Source organism: Loxodonta africana, chromosome 21 (assembly GCF_030014295.1).
Source record: "Loxodonta africana isolate mLoxAfr1 chromosome 21, mLoxAfr1.hap2, whole genome shotgun sequence".
In the NCBI taxonomy this organism is placed as follows: domain Eukaryota; kingdom Metazoa; phylum Chordata; class Mammalia; order Proboscidea; family Elephantidae; genus Loxodonta; species Loxodonta africana.
Genome location: NC_087362.1, coordinates 29,088,078 through 29,106,667, shown reverse-complemented (window position 1 = coordinate 29,106,667; position 18,590 = coordinate 29,088,078). Strand labels below are relative to the sequence as shown.

At 49.8% G+C, this 18,590-nt stretch overlaps 1 protein-coding gene across 1 annotated transcript in view; it reads left to right on the top strand.

Moving 5' to 3' along the window:
- Window positions 1-6,156: 6,156 nt before the first annotated feature.
- The window catches only part of SPIRE2 (spire type actin nucleation factor 2), a 29,831-nt gene continuing 17,397 nt past the window's right edge, over window positions 6,157-18,590 (top strand). Inside the window, exon 1 of the mRNA XM_064273614.1 lies at window positions 6,157-6,442. Coding sequence (XP_064129684.1) covers window positions 6,181-6,442 — 262 coding nt within the window. The 5' untranslated portion in view covers window positions 6,157-6,180. The remainder of the gene's footprint in view (window positions 6,443-18,590) is intronic.

Genomic DNA, 18,590 nt, shown 5'->3' with positions numbered 1-18,590 from the left:
AAAAAAACCAAATCCATTGCTGTCAAGTTGATTCTGACTCACAGCAACCCCATAGGACAAAGCAGAACTGCCCCCATAAGGTTTCCAAGGCTGTAAATCTTTACAGACGCAGACTGCCACAAGTTTCTCCTGCAGAGTGGCTGGAGGATTCAAACCACTAACCTATATGGGTTAGCAGCCAAGCGCTTAATCACTGTGCCACCAAGGCTCCTTGACCTCATGTTAACCTAACTGATAACATCTTTAAAGATCCCATTTCCAAACAAGGTCACACGCACAGGTACCAGGGGTTAGGACTTCAACCCATCTTTTTGGGGTATATGATTCAACCTGTAACAGCCGTCTAGGAGTTTCCCTGGGAGGATGAGGGATCCTGCTGATGTCTGCACACTTGGAGGGGAACACGTGAAAGTACAGAGCTTTGTGTCCAGTGCCAAGAGTGACCTTTAGTGCTGGAACCAGAGCCAAGGACTGCTGAGACCCACAGAGGAGATTCACATATGAGGAGGCCCCTTTCACCCCAAGATGCTCACTCCTGAGAGGATAGCCTGGTTCAGGCGAGTTGACTGTGCATTTTCTCGGAGTTCCGCAGCACAGGAGAGCTCTACCCTGCATCCCCATGGCCACACAGCAGGTTACCAAAGCCAACACCTGTCTCCGACTGGAACTTCCTAGAAGAACCTACTTCTCTGGAATTATGTGGGTAAATATCCACCACTCACAACCATACTTGGAAGCTGTATTGTCCCAAATTCCTAGAGTACAGTATATGAAGAGGGAGATGAAAGCAGGTATGAGGAGAGTTATGTGAGTGCTGGCAGGAATGGTGGAGAGTCTGCTGCTGAAATCCTTTTATAGTATCTGCTACTCAGCCCAACTAGAGAAAACTATAACACTGTGTACACACATGCACACACGCACACATATAAACATGCCATGCACACATGTGCACACAGTGCACACGATACACTCACGTCATGTACACACACAGCTATTTAGTGAAATCCTCCTCCTTCCCCCTCCCAGCAGAATTATTCATCAATGGCAGATGGAAGAGGGAAGAGATGCACCACCCACCATGTAATATTAGACAACACTGATTTGATTTGTGTAGGAATTATGATAGTAATTTCTACAATCTGCCAGAATTCAGCCTCCCAGACTAGCATCTGAGGCATATCTGACATCCAAGATTGATGTCTATTACACATACATGTTTGTGTACACACACACACACACACACACACTACCCCCTTTCCCCAGAGGGCAGCATATCTTACCCTCTACTTTGTGCTTTGTTCTTACTCCAGTGTGGTGGGAATATTTCATATCTGTGGGCAGAGCTCCTACATTCTTCATACACCTGCATATTCCTCCAGGTTGTGAGAAAGACCTGGTCTTCAGAGAGGTGGATGTCCACATGTGCTTATATAAGCTGGGGTCAGGGTAGACCTTTGGCAAGTGTTTAATTCATTTTAAACCACCCTGCATGAACAAACGGGAAACTTTTAAATCGTCTTGAATATTCAAAGTGGGAAGCAAACAGTCCTAGCTCATTAACTCCTGGTCAGGAACTCTAGGGTGGTTTTTCCCCTGAAGTGCCCCCTCCTTCTCGATCCTGTTCCACAGAGAGCAGCTAACTCAGCCAGTCTTAGTCCTGTCAATTTCTGTCCTCTTCCATGGTTTCTTCTCTCTGTCTGGCTCAGCTCTGGGACCTCAGTGTCCAGACCTCACTGTGGCGATGCCATATGTGTGCTCTGGACCTCCTCTGCCTCTCTGTCATGTTCCGCTATGTTTCATCCCTATGGCTTCACAACACCAACCCAGTCCCAGAGCCCTAACCAGAGCTGGCCTTGGTTCCCTTTTCCAGGTCAAGCACAGCCTGGCCTGATCTGGCTCACCTCAGGATTTGTGGCCTTTATCATTATCCCAAAATAAACCTAGAGCACAAAACCACAACCTCTAGAATTTCAGCTTTTCCGGCCCTGCCTGCTACCCAGAGGGCTCCGCCTCATTGCTTCCATGTGACAAAGAGTGCATTCAGGGTCCTCCGAATCGAATAGTGGCAACAGGAGGCAAACGGCTCACTGTACCAAGCCCCTTGGGAAAACCCAACCTGCTTTTCAGTGTGGAGTGGACTAGGAAGGTGTGGGCCAGGGAACCTCTGCACTCCACCAACCGCAAGGGGGCGGTTCTTTGAGGAGAGTGGAGGAGGTCTTTGATCTGAAATCATGTTTGATCTTAAACCCAATCGCCCATGTGCCCAGCTTGCTCTGACCTTTGTTCTAAGACGTTTGGAGTTTTCGCTATACCACCTTGGACCCTGCAATCTTGCACTCCTCCCCTGGAAGGGTGGGTGTAGGCCCCAGCACACCTGGGAGTCCAGCCATATGTAGCTGTATTGGCCACCACCAGGAGCTTAAAATTAGTATCTGCCAGACTCCATGTCAGCAAAGATGCTCAGAGGTGTAATTCCTAGAGCTTTTTCATCTTTGGCCAACTCCAGCCATCAGCCTCCCAGCCCCTCCCCATTGCATTAGCCATTGTAGGGACGTGATTTACAGTGCTGAAAGAGTTCCCTCTGTTTTAAAGCACCAACCACAGAGCACGGGAAAACAGATATAACCAGTGTGGCTCCCACCCACATTTCAGCACTGGGGACCTTAAGAGATCTGTACCTGTGCATGTTAACTCCCCCTTAGAGCAGAAAGTTCAGGAGGGAAAGGACCTGGCTGAGATTTTCACTATTCTTTCCCCAGGCCTAATGCATCAGTGCCTGGCACTCAGTAAACAGGTGTGAATGAATAGCCCCCACGCGAAGGTGAATATTTTGGGAGAGTCTTTAATAATGTGATAAGTTGATACGTGATTCTTCAACTCCAAGCATCTGTAGATTAATCACTGTGCCAAATGTTTCTGGCTGTCCCAAGCAGAGAAGCCCACTGTTACTGATACCACCCGCCCCCCCCCGCTGAGATTTCCTTATCTACTGGAAATGAAGTATAAGGAACATGTTTTTTTTAAGAGTAGGCTAAAGGAGATTCCCATAACTGTAGAAATAACCTTGATGCAAAGCTCCCAAGATGAGCTAATGACTGAGCAACATCAATTTCCACTCTGCTCCTCAGTTGAGTCTCTAACAGCTGGAAATACATTGTTTTATTTCTAGAATCCAAATAACAAGTTCAAGTTATGGTGGAACTAATATTTCTTTGACTCTGACATTCAGTGTTGCATACTCTTGGACAAATAGCTAATTTTTTTTCCCAGTTAAGTTTTAACTCAACTGCCATTTTCAACCAGGGTAACCCCAATTCCCACCTTAACTAGGCACCATTTGCTTTGTTCACATGTAAAAATACCTGGGTGTGGTGTAGCCCACACAAGGGCGAGCTTACGCACATGATGTCCTTGTGGTAGAGCCCTCGGTCTGACTTAAAATACTGATGAGGCTTTTCAATCAAAAGTGTGAACTGTTCCTCGTACCCCATCACAGGAAGGAGTGGTTATCTTCAGCTTCGCCAAAGTGGTGACTACTTGATGGAACTTGTCACTAAACCCAGAGCTTCCACTAGCTAGGTAACAGCACTTACATCTAGTTGCAGACCCGTGGATCCATTGGATCAGTGTCTCTTCTAGCGTATGCACCCTTCCACTCTGGCTACTGGCATAAAAGTCATTCTCAGCTTCCTAGTCTACAAGGCTGGAATCCTTCACTGCTACTGCCGCCATTAGAAACACTGTCGGGCTGCCTTTTCACACTGGGTCCACTTTTAGGTTTCATCTGGTACTTTTTGGGGATTGCGAGTAAAATTACCTGAGAGGAAAAAAAATATGGTTTCCACAGGCATCTCAAGAACTAACTGGTGCTTCTGCCTCCTCATCTTGGTCACGGCCAGGGGAGGAAACCTTCAGCTATCAAGGGACAAGTAAGTAGAACATTTAAAAAATTTAGTAAAACCCCAGTGTTTTAAATCTTGCTGGTTAATGTCTTGGAAAGTGTGCAGAGATCTCTTAAAAAAAAAAAATCAATGCCTGGTTAAAAAGGATAATTGTAGCTATGCATAGATGACCTCCAAGGACCACCAGAGACAGCCAGGCACAAGTCATCACCAGGTCCTTAGCCAGCGGCTGCTTATCAAATGAGATCCTAAAAACCTTGTCATCAATAACAGAAACCCAAGGTCCTTTCAAAAGAGGAAAGGCATTCCTTGCCAGGACCCAGCCAGCTTCCTTCCAATTAGGGTAACTTTCATCTTCCTGCTCAAATCCCCCAGCTGGCTGTGTCTACTGGCTTCCACTGGCTTCTCACTTCCTGTGTGCACAGGTGACTTGGTGGCTCCTGAAGGCACTCCCACCACCTGGGAGGGGCAGGGTGGGGCTCAGGAGTCCCAGTTTCTAAGGAGCTGGTGGTTAAGTCCTTCTCAGTGAGGAGTTGCGAGTGCAAGTCTGTATTCCCATGGAATGTAAAAGCAGAAACCACCCTGTGTGTGGGCCTGTCAGTGACAGCATCACCACTTCCCCATGACCACACACCTGGCATTGTGTGAATCAGGGACTTTCCTAACGTCACTTGTGCGGACTCCACTGCTCCTATGTAAATATGACTCTTCACTAAAGGTTTCTTGCTATTGATGCTCCAAGACAGAGCTTGGAATTTCTGACCCATCCTCCATGGATAACTACAGGGAGGAGGGGATGATAAAGACCAGGGAGAAAGATCAACCGGAGTCCCAGGTCCTTTGCACAATTTATTCAAGAGATGAGCATCACCTCCGCCTCTACTCTTTTCCATTTTTAGTTCCAGTAAGCTCAATGCTCCTATTACCTACAGTTGTGTACTGTAAGCCTGGGAAAGTGGGGGAAGCTGTGAAAACTAGCCAGCTGGGCTGTTGATCATGACAACTCTAGGCTGAACTCATCTTTTATCAAACTACTTTCTGTCTGAAGATTAAAGACCCAGATGGGATTCTCTAATAGCAGGACTCTAGGTGACAGCCTACACCCCCCACCTCCAAGTCTCCTTCAGATGAGGTGAAACTGCCTGTGGGTTCCATGTGGTTTCCATGCTCAGCTGTTCAGAATCACCAGAGAACCTAAAAAAAAAAAAAAATTGCAAGAGTCCCAAGTTTTACCTCAAATCTTCTGGCTTAGAATCCCCAGCTGGGAGCCTAGGAGACCAGAAATCTGCATTTTATGTGTTCCCCAGCTAATTTTGATGGGTGACCAGGTTTGGGGCCCCTTGCCTTATTGCTGTTTATTTTCTGATTGCCTTTTCTGGCCCTGTTATTCTGAATGAAGCCACTTGGATTCCTGGGAGCCTAGTGAGCCGGGCGCGGGGTGGAGACATGCATGTCTGCTGAGGGAGTGTTGTGTTGTCTTTGGTAGACCGTGGTGTGTTCACTTTTCACGGAGAAGGCTGACACACGGGGAGAATCGCTCAAGAAGGCTTCATGCCCGAGGGTCTGATGCAGTGGGGTCATCCCCCTCTCATCATCCCCACAGTGACCACCTGGGGTCACCTTGACAGCCCGCCCTCCACAGAAGCGGCCGGGGGCATTGCTGCCACTCCGAACCCAAGTCCAGTGTGTGTGTGTGTCTGTCTGTCTGTCTGTGTCTGTGTGTGTGTGTGGGATTCACAATCCTCCTCTCGCCCTCTCCCATTCTCCTGGAGTCAAACGGGCGTAGGGCCCCTGTTTTGTGTCCCAGGCTGAATGCCCGGACGCCTAAGCAGGCGCGAGCTTGGGGGACTCACCGCGCCCACCGCCCCGGCCTCGGTTCTGGGTCCCTCCTCCTCCCCTTCTCGCCTAGGCCGCCCGGATTCACCCCCCACTCTCCTCCCCCACCCCGGGTTCCTCACCGGCCGCCCGGCTCGGCCTCGTCGCCCCTCCCTACCCGGCTCCGAGGCCCCCTCCCGCTCGTCTCCGCCCCTCCCACCTCCCCAGCCAAGAGCTCCTCGCCCGCAACTGCCCCGCCCTCCCCTCCCCCTCCCCCTCCCCACGCCCCGCCTCCGGTCCCGCCCTCACCTGCGGCCGCTCGCGGGGCGGGGCCGGGGATGACAAAGCACCGGCGGGCGGTGCCGGGTCCGCCCCCCGCGCGTCCACGGGGCTGCGTCGGCCGACCCGGGAGCGGCTGTTATGGAAACCGGCCCGGCGCGCAGGCGGCGATAATGGGGCGGCCATGGCCCGGGCCGGCAGCCCCACCGGCGACGCGGAGCGGGCGGGGGGCGTTGAGCCGCAGGACCCCTTGGAGCTGTCCCTGGAGGAAGTGCTGAAGGCGTATGAGCAGCCCATCAACGAGGAGCAGGCGTGGGCCGTGTGCTTCCAGTGCTGCCGCGGGCTGCGGGGCGCGCCGGGCGGCCGGCGCCGCATCCGGGACACGGCGGACATCCTGCTGCGCCGGGACGGCTCGGTGGGCGCGCGGCGGGAGCCCGGCTCGCCGGGTGAGTGCGGGGCGGCGCGGGGAGGACGGGCGTGGCAAGGACCGGAGGCCTCACGGGTGGAAGGGACCGCGACCCCGCCCTCCCCTTCCTCAGCTGGGCCCCGAGGGAGCCCTCCCTCCGCTGGACCTGGAATCCCCCTCTCCCTTTTCTGGACCTCAAGCCCCCCGCCCCTTGCTGGACCTGGAAGCCTCTTCTGCCTCCTTCGGTTGGACCCCCATCTGGAACCCATCTCTCCTACACGAGGGCCGGTTGTTCCTGGCCGCTGCCTGCCCTTCCTTGGGCATGTTTTCCTTGGGGGAGGAACTCGGGCTTGGTCTCCGAGTCCCTTTAGTAAAACCAGGGTCACCTGAATTCTGTCTCCTCATGATGGGGCTAGCTCCTCTCCTTCTGGGGTCTGTGGCCCACAAACTTGGGTTTTTTACCAGCCCAGGGATGCCAGAGAGCAGGATCCTGCTTCCTGGTCATTACAACGTTGGGGACTGGCATCTTAGGCAGGAAAGGAAGCAGGGTTGTAAACGCTCTTTGTCATTGGTATAAGAGGGGAGGGGGCTGTGCCTCACTCAGAACCATGCTGAATTCCCGCCCATCTCCTGGATTTAATCTAGGAAGAGTGAGCAAGGAGATTGTAAAATTTGGGGGACAACCTGCTTGATTTTTTTGCTCTTAACCATTCACAAAAACCAACTAAAGCCTTTGAACAATATTTGAAGTCCAATCAGGATTGTGAGTTTGAGTGATCTTTTTAAACCCTTTTTCTTAAAAAGAAAAAAAAGGTTATTTTCTTCCCTGGCCAACCAGAGTGCTGATGTGGGGCATATGATGATGATATTACCCCAAAGTTGGTACCTGCTGGGGAACACAAAGACAGACTGTGTTTTATGGAGGAGGGCTGGACCCTCTCCAGCTAGGAGAACCGTGGGTTTGCAGAAATCCTCATGGGTGGCTGGGTTTGCAGAAATCCTCATAGGTGGCTTCTGCCAGTCTGGAAGGATGGACCAGGTGAAGCCAGATGAAGGCAACTGCCAGTGGGCTGCTTTTGTAACGGGGAGGGGCTCTGCTGTGTCTCTGGTCCAAGGCCCCTCACTATATTTCTCCACAATGTCTTCCCCATCCCACCTCAGCTCCGACCCCCTCCGCACCCATGAGGGTTGCACCTGTGAGTTGATGTATTCAACACAAAATGCACCCCAAACATTATACAGATTAACATAATAAGAGTTCAAATGGTATTCCTCCCATTTTACAGTTGGATAAACTTAGGCTCAGAGAGGTTGAGGGACTTGCCCAAGTTCCACTGAAAGTGGCAGAGTTTGGATTCAGTCTGAGCAGTCTGACTCTGGGCTGGGCTGAGGGTGCAGGCCCATAATGACATCGCCTCACCTATGGGACCCTCGAGTGCCTATTCAGAGAGAGCTTGTTGAAGCAGTGTGCTTTTGTCCTGAAGCTCCTGCCTCCTCAGGCGACCATACCTGCACCCCTCCCACCCCTGGAGATAAACTCTAAACTCAGGGTCCAGCTCCTGGCAGTGCAGGGCTGCACCAGAGGGAGCCTGCCTAGTTTGACCCTCTGATTTTAAAGATGGGGAAACAAAGTGGTAAATGGTTTGCCAGTGATCATAGCAGCTGGTTAGAGCCAAGGGCTCCTTTCATCTCCCTGAACTGTTGAGATTCAAGCTGTGTTTCTCATCCATCTCCAAAATTTTGGAGGTGGGTATCCTAGGGGGGTGGCGATCATCTGGTCCTGTCCCTTTCTTCGCCCCTCCCAGGGCACAGCAGCACTTCCTGCTGGTGGGAGCTGCTGCCATGCCCTGGTTGGGCTTGAACTGCAGGCTGGGGTTCAAAGCTCACGTAAGGGCCGCTCTGCATGGTGCTCTACAGAGAGTTACTGGCCTTGGGAACAAGGAGGGAATTTTTTTCTATTTGAGGTGATCTTTGGTGTCTGTTCATAAAACATGTCTCATAAAGGTGGCCGTGGTTTATGGTTTGCTGCCTCTTTAAAGAGTATATATATAAAAAAAGAAAATTACCCTGGACTTTCTCTTCTGTCCTTTTTCAGCATTTATGCATCAGCTGAAACGTTAGACCCCAAAGGTGGCTAACCCAGCGTTTCTCTAGGACTTGAGTGAAAAGGGAATTTGCTGAAAGATGCATATTTATTTCTTACTGTAAATAAATAAAATATTTTTTTTTTAATTTGTTTACATACCAGTCAGGAAAATGTCCAAATTTTGCTTGTCGGTTTTTAACTCTTGCTTTTTGGCTCTAAATTTCTGAATGTTACATGGGCCAGAGTACCTGTTGTCCCTTAAAAAGTCCTGGTGAATCTGGGTGTCAAGTAAATGTTTAAAAACACTTAAAAAAAAAAAAAAATCAATGACAAAACTAAGCCATATTTTGGAGGATGACTAGTATTAGGTTTTTGTGCAAGGAACAATGCTCTCCCCCTCTCCAAGCTAAGTGGGGAATATGGGCCAGAATAAACTTCCTAACCTTTAATCTGAAGAATTTTTTTTATCAACTGCTTGAAAGTCTTTTTTTTATTGTTTTTGGTGGGGAAACAGAAAACATGCTAACATTTAAAGTTATTTTTAAGAGCCTATTATTAAAACCTCATGATTGGAAGGGTTAATTTATTTAATTGAAGCAAGAAAAGTCATCAGGTATCACCTGTGCCGAGCTGTTGCCTGAGGCAAAGCTAAATACTTAAACACAGCTTGCTCAGGAGCATGTGACCCTTTCCATGGCATTGGTCTCCCGATGTCCTGCGTGGCGGTTCACCCTGGAGAGTGACTTCCCCAAAGCAGCGCTGGAGCCACCGTTTGGAGACTCCCCGGCTCGGCTCTCTGGCCGACCTCTGCTGGCTAAACACCGTCCAGCTGATTCTTTCCCTGGCACCAGGTTGCCCACTAAGAAAAGCCCCTTGGGCAGACAGACACAGAGTGCTGAGACTGGGTGAGCCCAGTGCCTCTTATCTTCTCCCTCACCTCCCACCTTCTCCAGGCTGCGTGAGCTCATTTCACGCTGCCCTACTTTTCCAATTTTTTTTCTTGCCAACTTTTCCTGCTAACCCTTTTCACAGGCCCCCTCTTCATGCAGGTGCCCTCATGTTACCTTTGCCAAGTTGTGCCTGCCTTTCCTGCTCCCCCCCACCCCCGCGGCTCCTTCTTCTTCTGTTTGTGGCGCTCAGCTTGCTGCCCCTCAAGGCACCCCAAGGCATTGGAGTCCCCATTCCAGCTGGAGTTGCAAGGCCTCCCAGGCTTTCTCATTTTGCAGCCATGAGTTCGAACACAGACCATGAAAGTCTATCTGGCCTGGCATCCCGGCTCCATGGGACCCAGAATGTCTTCCTTGCCCCTTGCCCCCAGCCCTATGCTGGAGAAACATATCAGTGTTGAAGAAGGTCTGGCTCTCCTGCCTCGCCTGTGAGCTGGGTGAGGGCTAAGGCAGTTATCTGAGTGAAGCGCCCGTACCAGTCCGGGGTGGGGAGCTCTCAGAGGTCCACTGCTGCTGTGGTTATTGTTACCCCAGTGTAAATGGGTGTCTGTTCTCCATGATAGAAGCTCATTTGTTGTCTCGTAGCCCAGCATGTCTCCGTCCTGGGAGCCGAGGTGGTATTTGTGACTACTGAGCAATGTCACTGGACCACTTGTGTACCCAGTAAGCTACCACATTGCTACTGGCCGGCCTGTGGACTCGAGCACTGTGCTCAGCGCTGGGCCTCAGCAAGCCTCACTGGTAGGGCTCCTCCTGAGCCATCAAGGACTTAGTTTAGCTTGCCTTTATTTCTTCAGTTCATTTCTGCACAGATGAACATGCAGGCACATGTGAGGGGTCTGTCCAGCAGTGGCATCCCCGTAGACTGGGCAGAAGGGGAGCTATTGGAGAGATGGAACTCTGTGTCCCCTCTGGGCTGAAGCACGTTCTTTCCATGGCGTCCTTTCCATGTGACTTTGGTCTCCAGCTCCTGATTTTCCATGAAAGCTGGAGTTGATGTCCCCTGGGGTTCCTTGGAGTGCTAAGGCTTTTGTGCCTTTTAACGGTCCCCAGTGAAGACCCCATGCAGATTTGAGGCCTGCCACTGGTGGCAGGTGAGACGTGTTGCTTCCTGCCCAGAGCAGCCACAGCTGACATCTGCAGGGTATTTGCTGGGAGGTGCTAGGCGGTGTGGGACCCACTGTCTGGCTGATACCTCCTGTGAGAGAGGCTCTGTTATGACCCCATTCTCCAGATGAGAAAACAGGTTTATAAGGCACCATGACCACACAGAGCCACCCAGTGGTGAGGTGAGGGTGGGGATTGAGCTCAGCAGCCAGCCTACCCACTGGGGAATGCTCCAGGGGGAGGTGTGTGGAAGAGGGTTTCATAGTCATGTTGCCTGTAGCTGTGGGCACTTGTGCACTTGGGGCTGGAGGTCAGGACAGAGGCTGCGCTGTTTCTCCAGGGGACGAGCAGAGCGGGCGAGCTGAGCAGCACCTGAACTTTGAGGCTGGGGGTGCAGGATTGGGAGCTCTGGGCAGCCCTGGTTCCCACTGACTGCATGGCCTTGGGCAGGTACTCAGGCCTCTTTGTGCCTCAGCCTCACTCTCTGTAAAATGGGAGTGACCATGGCACCTTCCTCCAAGGTGTTTGTGAGGATTCGATGTGTTAAGTCTGTGACGATTCAGGGCTTCCCACCCCAGGGACGCCCCCCCAGTCATACCCTAGGGATGCCCTTGGCAGCTGCTGTCTGAATTGTAGGGGTCTCAGTGACGGTGTTTACCTAACCCTGCTATAATGCACATCACACTCAGACCCAACTTTGGAAATGCAGCTGGGGTGGGGTTGGGCATTCTAGCCACAAGCCCTGCGCCAGAATTGTGGTCTCATCCTGGGGAACGGGAGGGGCTCTGCAGAGGGAAACTGACAGAGAGGTTTGTGGGTGGTTCGGGGCGGGGGGCGGGGATGCAAAGGGCAGGTGGGGAAAGGCTACATGCCAGCCAGGGCCAGCAGTGTGCAGAGGGGCAGATGCCAGGAAGCCCGAGGGGCTCCTGTGAGCTGGGTGTGTTGTGTGCAATGTGGGTGTGTTTGCAGATAACATTACGATTCAGTCTCACCTCTAAGCAAGGATGACCTCATAGGAAGGCAATCCCTGGGTAAGACACCTTGAAGCTGCCGGGCCATACCAGGTTCACAGATGTCTGGGGTCAGCTTAGCCACGTGGCCGCCTGCAGGTCCTCACAGTGCTTTAGGAAAAAGGACTTTGTATCTAAGGGTGGGGTTCTGGAGTCCGGAGGCACCCTTGACTTTGGCTTATGTAGGGATGTAGTCCTGGTGTCTCTGCCACCCTCAGGGCCTCACCCTCCAGCACCTCCACCTGGTTGGGGGTGAGAGCACAAAGAAGGGGATCTATGCCCACATAGGGTGGAATCGCCCAGATCTGTGTCTTTCCAACTCATCACCGGTGGGAAAGGGTGGGCCAGGTGTTGCGTGGCAGGAGAGCTGTGCCTCCTTGTACTGGTCAGGCCAGGCCTGGGATGACCATTTAAGCAAATATGTCAGCAAGGAGTTGATGAGTGTCCATCAGCCTGCAGGAAGATGGAGGGTTGGAGGGTTTCAGCTATGATCTTGCCTCTGACTCAGCAGACCCGTTTGGCCTCCAGGTAATGGAGGGAGGCTGCCTGGAAACACAGAGCAGCAAGTGCAAAAGGGCCCTGGAGACCCAGGCCCTGGGAGAACTGCCTTCAGTGCCACCTCTTTCTCTTGCTTAATCCTCATGGCTTTGGTGTCTGTCAAGGATGTCTGTGTCCATTGGAGTGAATTTCATTTGCATCCTGTCCCCAGAGGCCTGTGGAGATTTGGGTTCTGCAGCACCCTTCCTCTAAATACTTCAGCTTGCATGTTATTGACTAAACCAAATAAACCAGACCAGTTGCTATCAAATCGAGAGAACAGACAGTGGGAACAGCTAAAAGGAGGGCATATGAGGTTCCTCTTGTTGCTTTAACAAATAACCACAAATATAATGGCTTAAAACAGCACAAGTTTGTTATCTTGCAGTCCTATCAGCCAGAAGTCTGAAATGAGCTGAAGTCCAGGTGTGGCAGGGCTGGTTCCTTCTGGAGGCTCCAGGGGAGAATCCATTTCCTTGCCTTTTTCAGCTTCTGGAGGCCCCTGCATTCTTTGGCTCATGGGCCCCTCCTCCATCTTCAAAGCCAGCAATGGCTGTTTGAGTCCTTCTCACATCAAATTACTCAGACTCTCTCCTCCTGCCTCCCTCTTCCACATTTGAGGACCCTTGGGATTACACTGGGCCTATCCAGATTATCTAGGACAATCTCTTTATTTTAAGGTGAGCTCATTAGCAACCTTAATTCCATCTGCTACCTTGATTCCCTGTTACCATGTAAAATAATGCATACACGAGTCCTGGGGATTAGGACCTGGACACCTTTGGGAAAGACCTCAGGGCCACAGGGCTAGAGAGGACACCTATCTGCCTACTGTCGATTCCCCCATAGCCTCTGACACTGCTTCATCATGTCCTTCCATCCATCTTATTTTTTGATGCATTTCAAGGGAAATTGCAGATGTCTGTGCACTTCAGACTAAATACTTCAACGTGCATGTTATTGACTAAGCCAAATAAACCAGACCAGTTGCCATTGAATCAATTCCAACTTATGGTGACCCCATGTGTGCAGAGTAGAACTGTGCTGTGACCTTTCAGAAGGAGATCCCCAAGCGTTTTTTCCGAGGCACCTTTGGATGGGTTCAAACCACTAACCTTTCAGTTAGTAGTTAAGGCTTAACTGCTTGCACCTCCAGGGACTCCTGTTAAATTGACTAGAGTCTACTACTTGTTTGTAGCTGTTTTTTTCTGATGTAAAGTTTAGGCAGTGAAATGTGTGAATTTTACATGTGCATCCACTCATATACCTGTGTAATTTTAGCCTCTGCTATGATGGCCAACGTTTCTATCACACCTCAGAGCTGTAAGACATCACCTTTCTCCTCCCACCCCAGATTTCAGTCCACTAGGCAGGGCTTCAAACCAGTTCAAACTGATTCAGTCATGGCCAATGAAGGAAAACTGAAACAGACCTGAATCTTTAAAATTTGGGTGATGCAGAACAATAATAGGAATGGGAAAAATTACAGGTCAAAGCCCTGGAATGGGAGACTCAGAAGAGGCATCAGGAGCCTGTTGATGAGATTGGATTATTGGCAAGACTGTGGAGAATGACATACATTCAAAGAAGTGCAGTCGGCCACGATCTTTGAGCAGGGCATTGCTGTATCCAACTCTGCTCAAAATCCAATGGGCAAGAGATTTGGTTGCTATGCAACATGTACGCTGCCGTTGTTTTCTAAGAGGGAGATTAAGTTCCCAGTAAGGCTTCAATCTGTAATTTTTCCCATTCTGGTTATCATTCCAGTTCACCTAAATTTTGAAAATCCAGTTTTGCTTCCTTAGCCATGACTGAACCGGGAAGAACCGGTTTGAAGCCCTGCAACTAGGTCTGTGCGGGGCCTGGCAAACTGTACTTCTAATCTGTCAGATGCTTTGCTGTGGGTTCTGACACTTGAGGGTCCCCTGGCAGGCAGGTGGGCATATTAATGCACGAAGGCCAGGCCCCTCTCAGCATGTCTGATTCCACTTCCCACTGGCCTGCTGAGAGTGAATTCCTTGACCTCACCTCTAAGGGCTGTCCCAGCTCTTGGTTGGACACTCCCAGCACCAGGACAACTCAATTCATCTTTAGTGACGTGAGTGGTCGGCAAGGGTACATGTCATGGTCCGGTGTAGATTCCAGAGCCAGGCTGGTGGGGGGTGGTGTCTCAGCTGTGTGACCTTTGGATGGGGGTGGGTAGCGAGAGTAACTGGCCCTCTCTGGGCCCTGTGGTTGGGGGGTGGGTAGCAACAGTAGCCGTGTCATGAAAAGTGCCCCAGCAAAGTTAGGTTCATGTTACGCCCTGAATAAGTAGGTGTTATTAGCCAAAAAAAAAAAAAAAAAATTTTTTTTTTTTTTATTAGCCCTATGGGGGGGGCACTTTCTCAGCTAGGATCAATTGTTCCCCCTGGCGGCTGCCTGTCTACGGCGGTCGTCAGTGAGTCTCATTGAATTACACGCTAGGTAGGTTGGGTATGTGGAAGTCCTGTGGGGGCAGAGAAGCACCTGACCTAGCCCTTTGAGACATTTGGGAGATTGTAGAGCAATAGCTGAACATCTATTGCTTGGGGGTTCTGGCATTCCCCCCCATCCCTGGATTTGGATCTCCACTGGAATGAATCTCTGGGTGTGTAGACTTCCAGAGAGGCAATTCGGCACAGCCTGTGGAGATAAAGTGGAGGAAGAAGGGTGTGCTACAAACAGGCCTCCTCACCCACAGCGCCCTTGTTTGCTAAACATGACTTCCGCGTTTCTGTGGGCGTTTTCCCCTCAGCTTGGATTTGCCTTCCAGCTCCCTCCAGTCAACCCAGGGCAGTGCACCATTTATTTATGTTTTAAACTTAATTTCTTGACAACAACAAGCATTAACTGAGAGCTGACTACGTTCCAGACATTCCATTTTTTCATTTAATCCTGACAGTAGCCTGTGTGGTGGTGGCTGGTAGAAGGGACCTGGGAGGCTCAGAGATTCAGTAACTTGCTCAAAGTAATGCAACTGTACAGCCCCAAAGTTGGCTTGTCATAGACCACCAGGCTCCACCCTCAGCTGGGAGTGAATCCAAGTGGGCACTAAGCCCAGGAGTTGGGAAAGCCAGAAGCCCCCTGGGCTGGAGGGATGGACCCATCCTCCCAGTCTTGTCAGTGTTTAAGGACCTTGTATGGGGTCTTTTCACTCTGGGGTGGGGTACAGGGGAGAGGTATCCCCTCCACACCGACAGGGAGGGCTCCTCTTTGGCTGAGCCTGCCAGGAGGACCTGGGGGCCCTATCCTATCGCCTTATTATGGTCATGCTCTCAGTTCCTTCAGGAAGTCCGTTTGCATCTGTTATCTCACCTGTTCTTTGAGGTAACACCATGAGTTAGGTTGGACAGGTGTCTCTGCCCTCCAGGTGAGAAAACGAGGTTGAAGAGGCTGCTAGGTAAAAAAAAAAAAAAAAAAAAAAACCCTCCTATCCGCCACTCAACTGCTCTCTGGGACAGACGTGCCTTTTACTACATGACTACAGATGCTCTTTTACTACATGACCCAGGATCAATTCAAAGAGAACTCCCTTACTTCTTGATTTCTCTTCATTTGTTATTTTATACACAAGAAACAGTGCAGCTTTCTTCTCTTGTCGGGGCGCGTGTCCCTGCTGAGAGAAATGGCCCTGGGTAAGCCTTCGCCATCCACAGAGCTACAGGGAGTGGTGCTGGAGGAAGCCAGGGGTTCAATCTTCCAACTCTGGCCTCAACCTGGTGTTAATAGGCCTAGAGAGACCATTCGTCCTCACCACCTATGGCTACTTATGGTCACTCTGCTATTTCCCAGAAAGAATTTGTAAAGTAAGTTTGCATGATTCTATCTGAGCCCATGTGTGACAGAGTCATGTTGATGCTCTGGGGTTGCACATGCAAAGCCCTGGGTGAAGTGATTAGGAAGTGGACCCTGGGGTCTCACAGAGCTGGGTACGGTCCCAGCTCCACCGTTTACTGGTTGTGTGATCTTGGGTAAATTTCTCAATCTGCCTGAGCCTCAGTTTCTCATCTGTAAAGAGGGAATAGCAATTCATGACTCCAACCCCCACGAGGCTGTTGTAAGGACTGAGTGTCACTAACATGCGTGGGCTCAGGGCAGCCTGGCCCACAGGCTCAGTGCACGTGTTAGTTTTGTAGCTGCTATGGAGAAAACTCCAGGTTCAGTCTCTGTTGGCCCCTGGACCTTGCAGAGCCTTAGTTTACTCCTCGGAACCCAATGAGGCCCAAATCTTTGCAACTTAAAATACAATTTGATTCATGAACACATAATTTTTAAAAGATTTATTTGTTGTTGCTGTTGTGGAGAACATACACAGGAGAACACACCAATTCAACAATTTCTACATGTGCAATTCAGTGACATTGATTACAACCTTCCAGTTAATGAACACTAATTTTTTAAAAGAAATTATTGTAAAAATATATAACAAAATTTGCCATTTTAACCATTTTTAAGTGTACAATTCAGTGGCATTAATTACATCAATCATTGTAAAAATGGCATGGTGGCAGGCCTCCTTGTCTAATTTCAGGGGGAGGAGAGCTGAGCACCTTCAGGCAGGAGGCTTCCTGGCAGAAGTGGGGTGCATCCAGGCACTTATCACTGGAGCTAAAGAGCTTTGTAACTCTTGCCCAGAGCAGAGCAGAGGCCAGGCCCAAGCAAGGCCTAGCAGCAGAGGCCTGCCCGTGGGCATGGCCAAAGAAGAAGCCGTCCTGATCATAGAACTATATCCTGAGTTGTTCCTGTTACTTCCAAATTGATCCTGATCCTGAATTGTAACCCATTACTTCCCTAATAAACCCCATAATTGTGAGTATAGTCTGTGAGTTCTGTGTGGCCATCACAATGAATTATGGAACTCAGCAGGGCAGTAGAGTGCCTTGGGAGGGACGGCTGGTATCAGAATTGGTAAAAAGGTTGGAGAATAGAGGTATGTCTGACCTCCACCTCATAGGAATCAGCTTTGGGCTGATGCTGATCTCAAGCCCTCTCTCCCTCTGAAGCTAGACAAGGTCTGATGCCATGCCACTTTTACAACCACGTTACACAATCCTCACCACTACCTACTTCCAGAACTCTTTCATCGCCCCTAACAGAAACTGTACCATTATCAGCCGCTCCCCCTCTGTCTCCCCCAGACCCTGGCAAACTCTAACCTAGTTTCTGTCTCTATACATCTGCCTATTCTAGATATTTCATATACGTGGAACATACAATATTTGTCCTTTCGTATCTGGCTTGTTTCACACAGCATAACGTTTTAAAGGTTCATCCATGTTGTAGCATGTATCAGGACTTGATTTCTCTTTATGGCTAAATATTCCATTGTGTGTATATACCACATTTTGTTTATCCATTCATCTGTTGATGGACACTGGGTTGTTTCCAGCTTTCGGCTATCGTGAACAGTGTTGCAATAATCATTGGTGTACAAGTATTTGTTTGCATCCCTATCTTCACTTCTGGATATATACCTAAGAGTAGAGTTGCTGAGTCATATGGTAGTTCTGGAGCCCTGGCAGCACAATGGCTAAGAGCTCAGCTGCTAACCAAAGGTCGGCAGTTCCAATCTGCCAGCTGCTCCTTGGAAAACTTATCTGTCAGTTCTGCTCTGTCCTACAGGGCTGCTATGAGTTGGAATTGACTTGACAGCAAAGGGTTTTTTCCATAGAGGCTGCACCATTTTACATACCCACCAGCAAAGTATAAGGGTGTAAACACTTAATTTTGGCACAACCATTTTGTTAACATATTGACATTTAGGCCAGGTATGCCAGCATTAAAATTATTGCAACTGGAACATTGCTGTTTCCCTTCATGACTATCCCTGGCCTTGGGCTCCCCAAGCACTGAAGATGGATATGGGATCAAGGTTAAAAAAAAAAAAAAAGTATAAGATCTTCTTGGACAAATTCCAAAAAAAGTTGTTAAATGATATGAAATACCTGGGGGAGGGGAAGCACTGGAGAACTTGTCAGCCAGCAGCCACAGTTCCCATCTCTCCCCTTCTTCACTATCAAAATGACTCTTGGCACTGGTCTCACCCTCAAAGCCCCTTTGTTCTGGCCTGATCTCTTCCCTCTTCCCTTTGACTCAATCTAATCACAGCCACCAACATTTATTGAGTGCCAGCATGGGTCAGGAACAACTCAGGCCCTGGGGACACCAGGGCCTCCACAGTTCTGCTGGCTGCTCACTTATTTTTTTGTAAACTCCACTAACTTGGAGTAGATTGTTTTCCATTATTTTAATGGGTCAGCCCAACACAGACTTCCTTTATCTTTGGCAATCTTCCTATTCTTGATAGCATGCTGGAAATATTTGCAGAGTCAGCAGGTTCACTTTAGCAGCCGATTTCAGGGTTTATTTTTATTTATACCTTCCTCATTCCGGAGAGGACTTCAGGCAGCTGAAATTAAGGTCCTAACTCAGTTCTGAGTGCATGTTTAATTCAAGGAAGGGTCTAGAAGATGCTGGCTT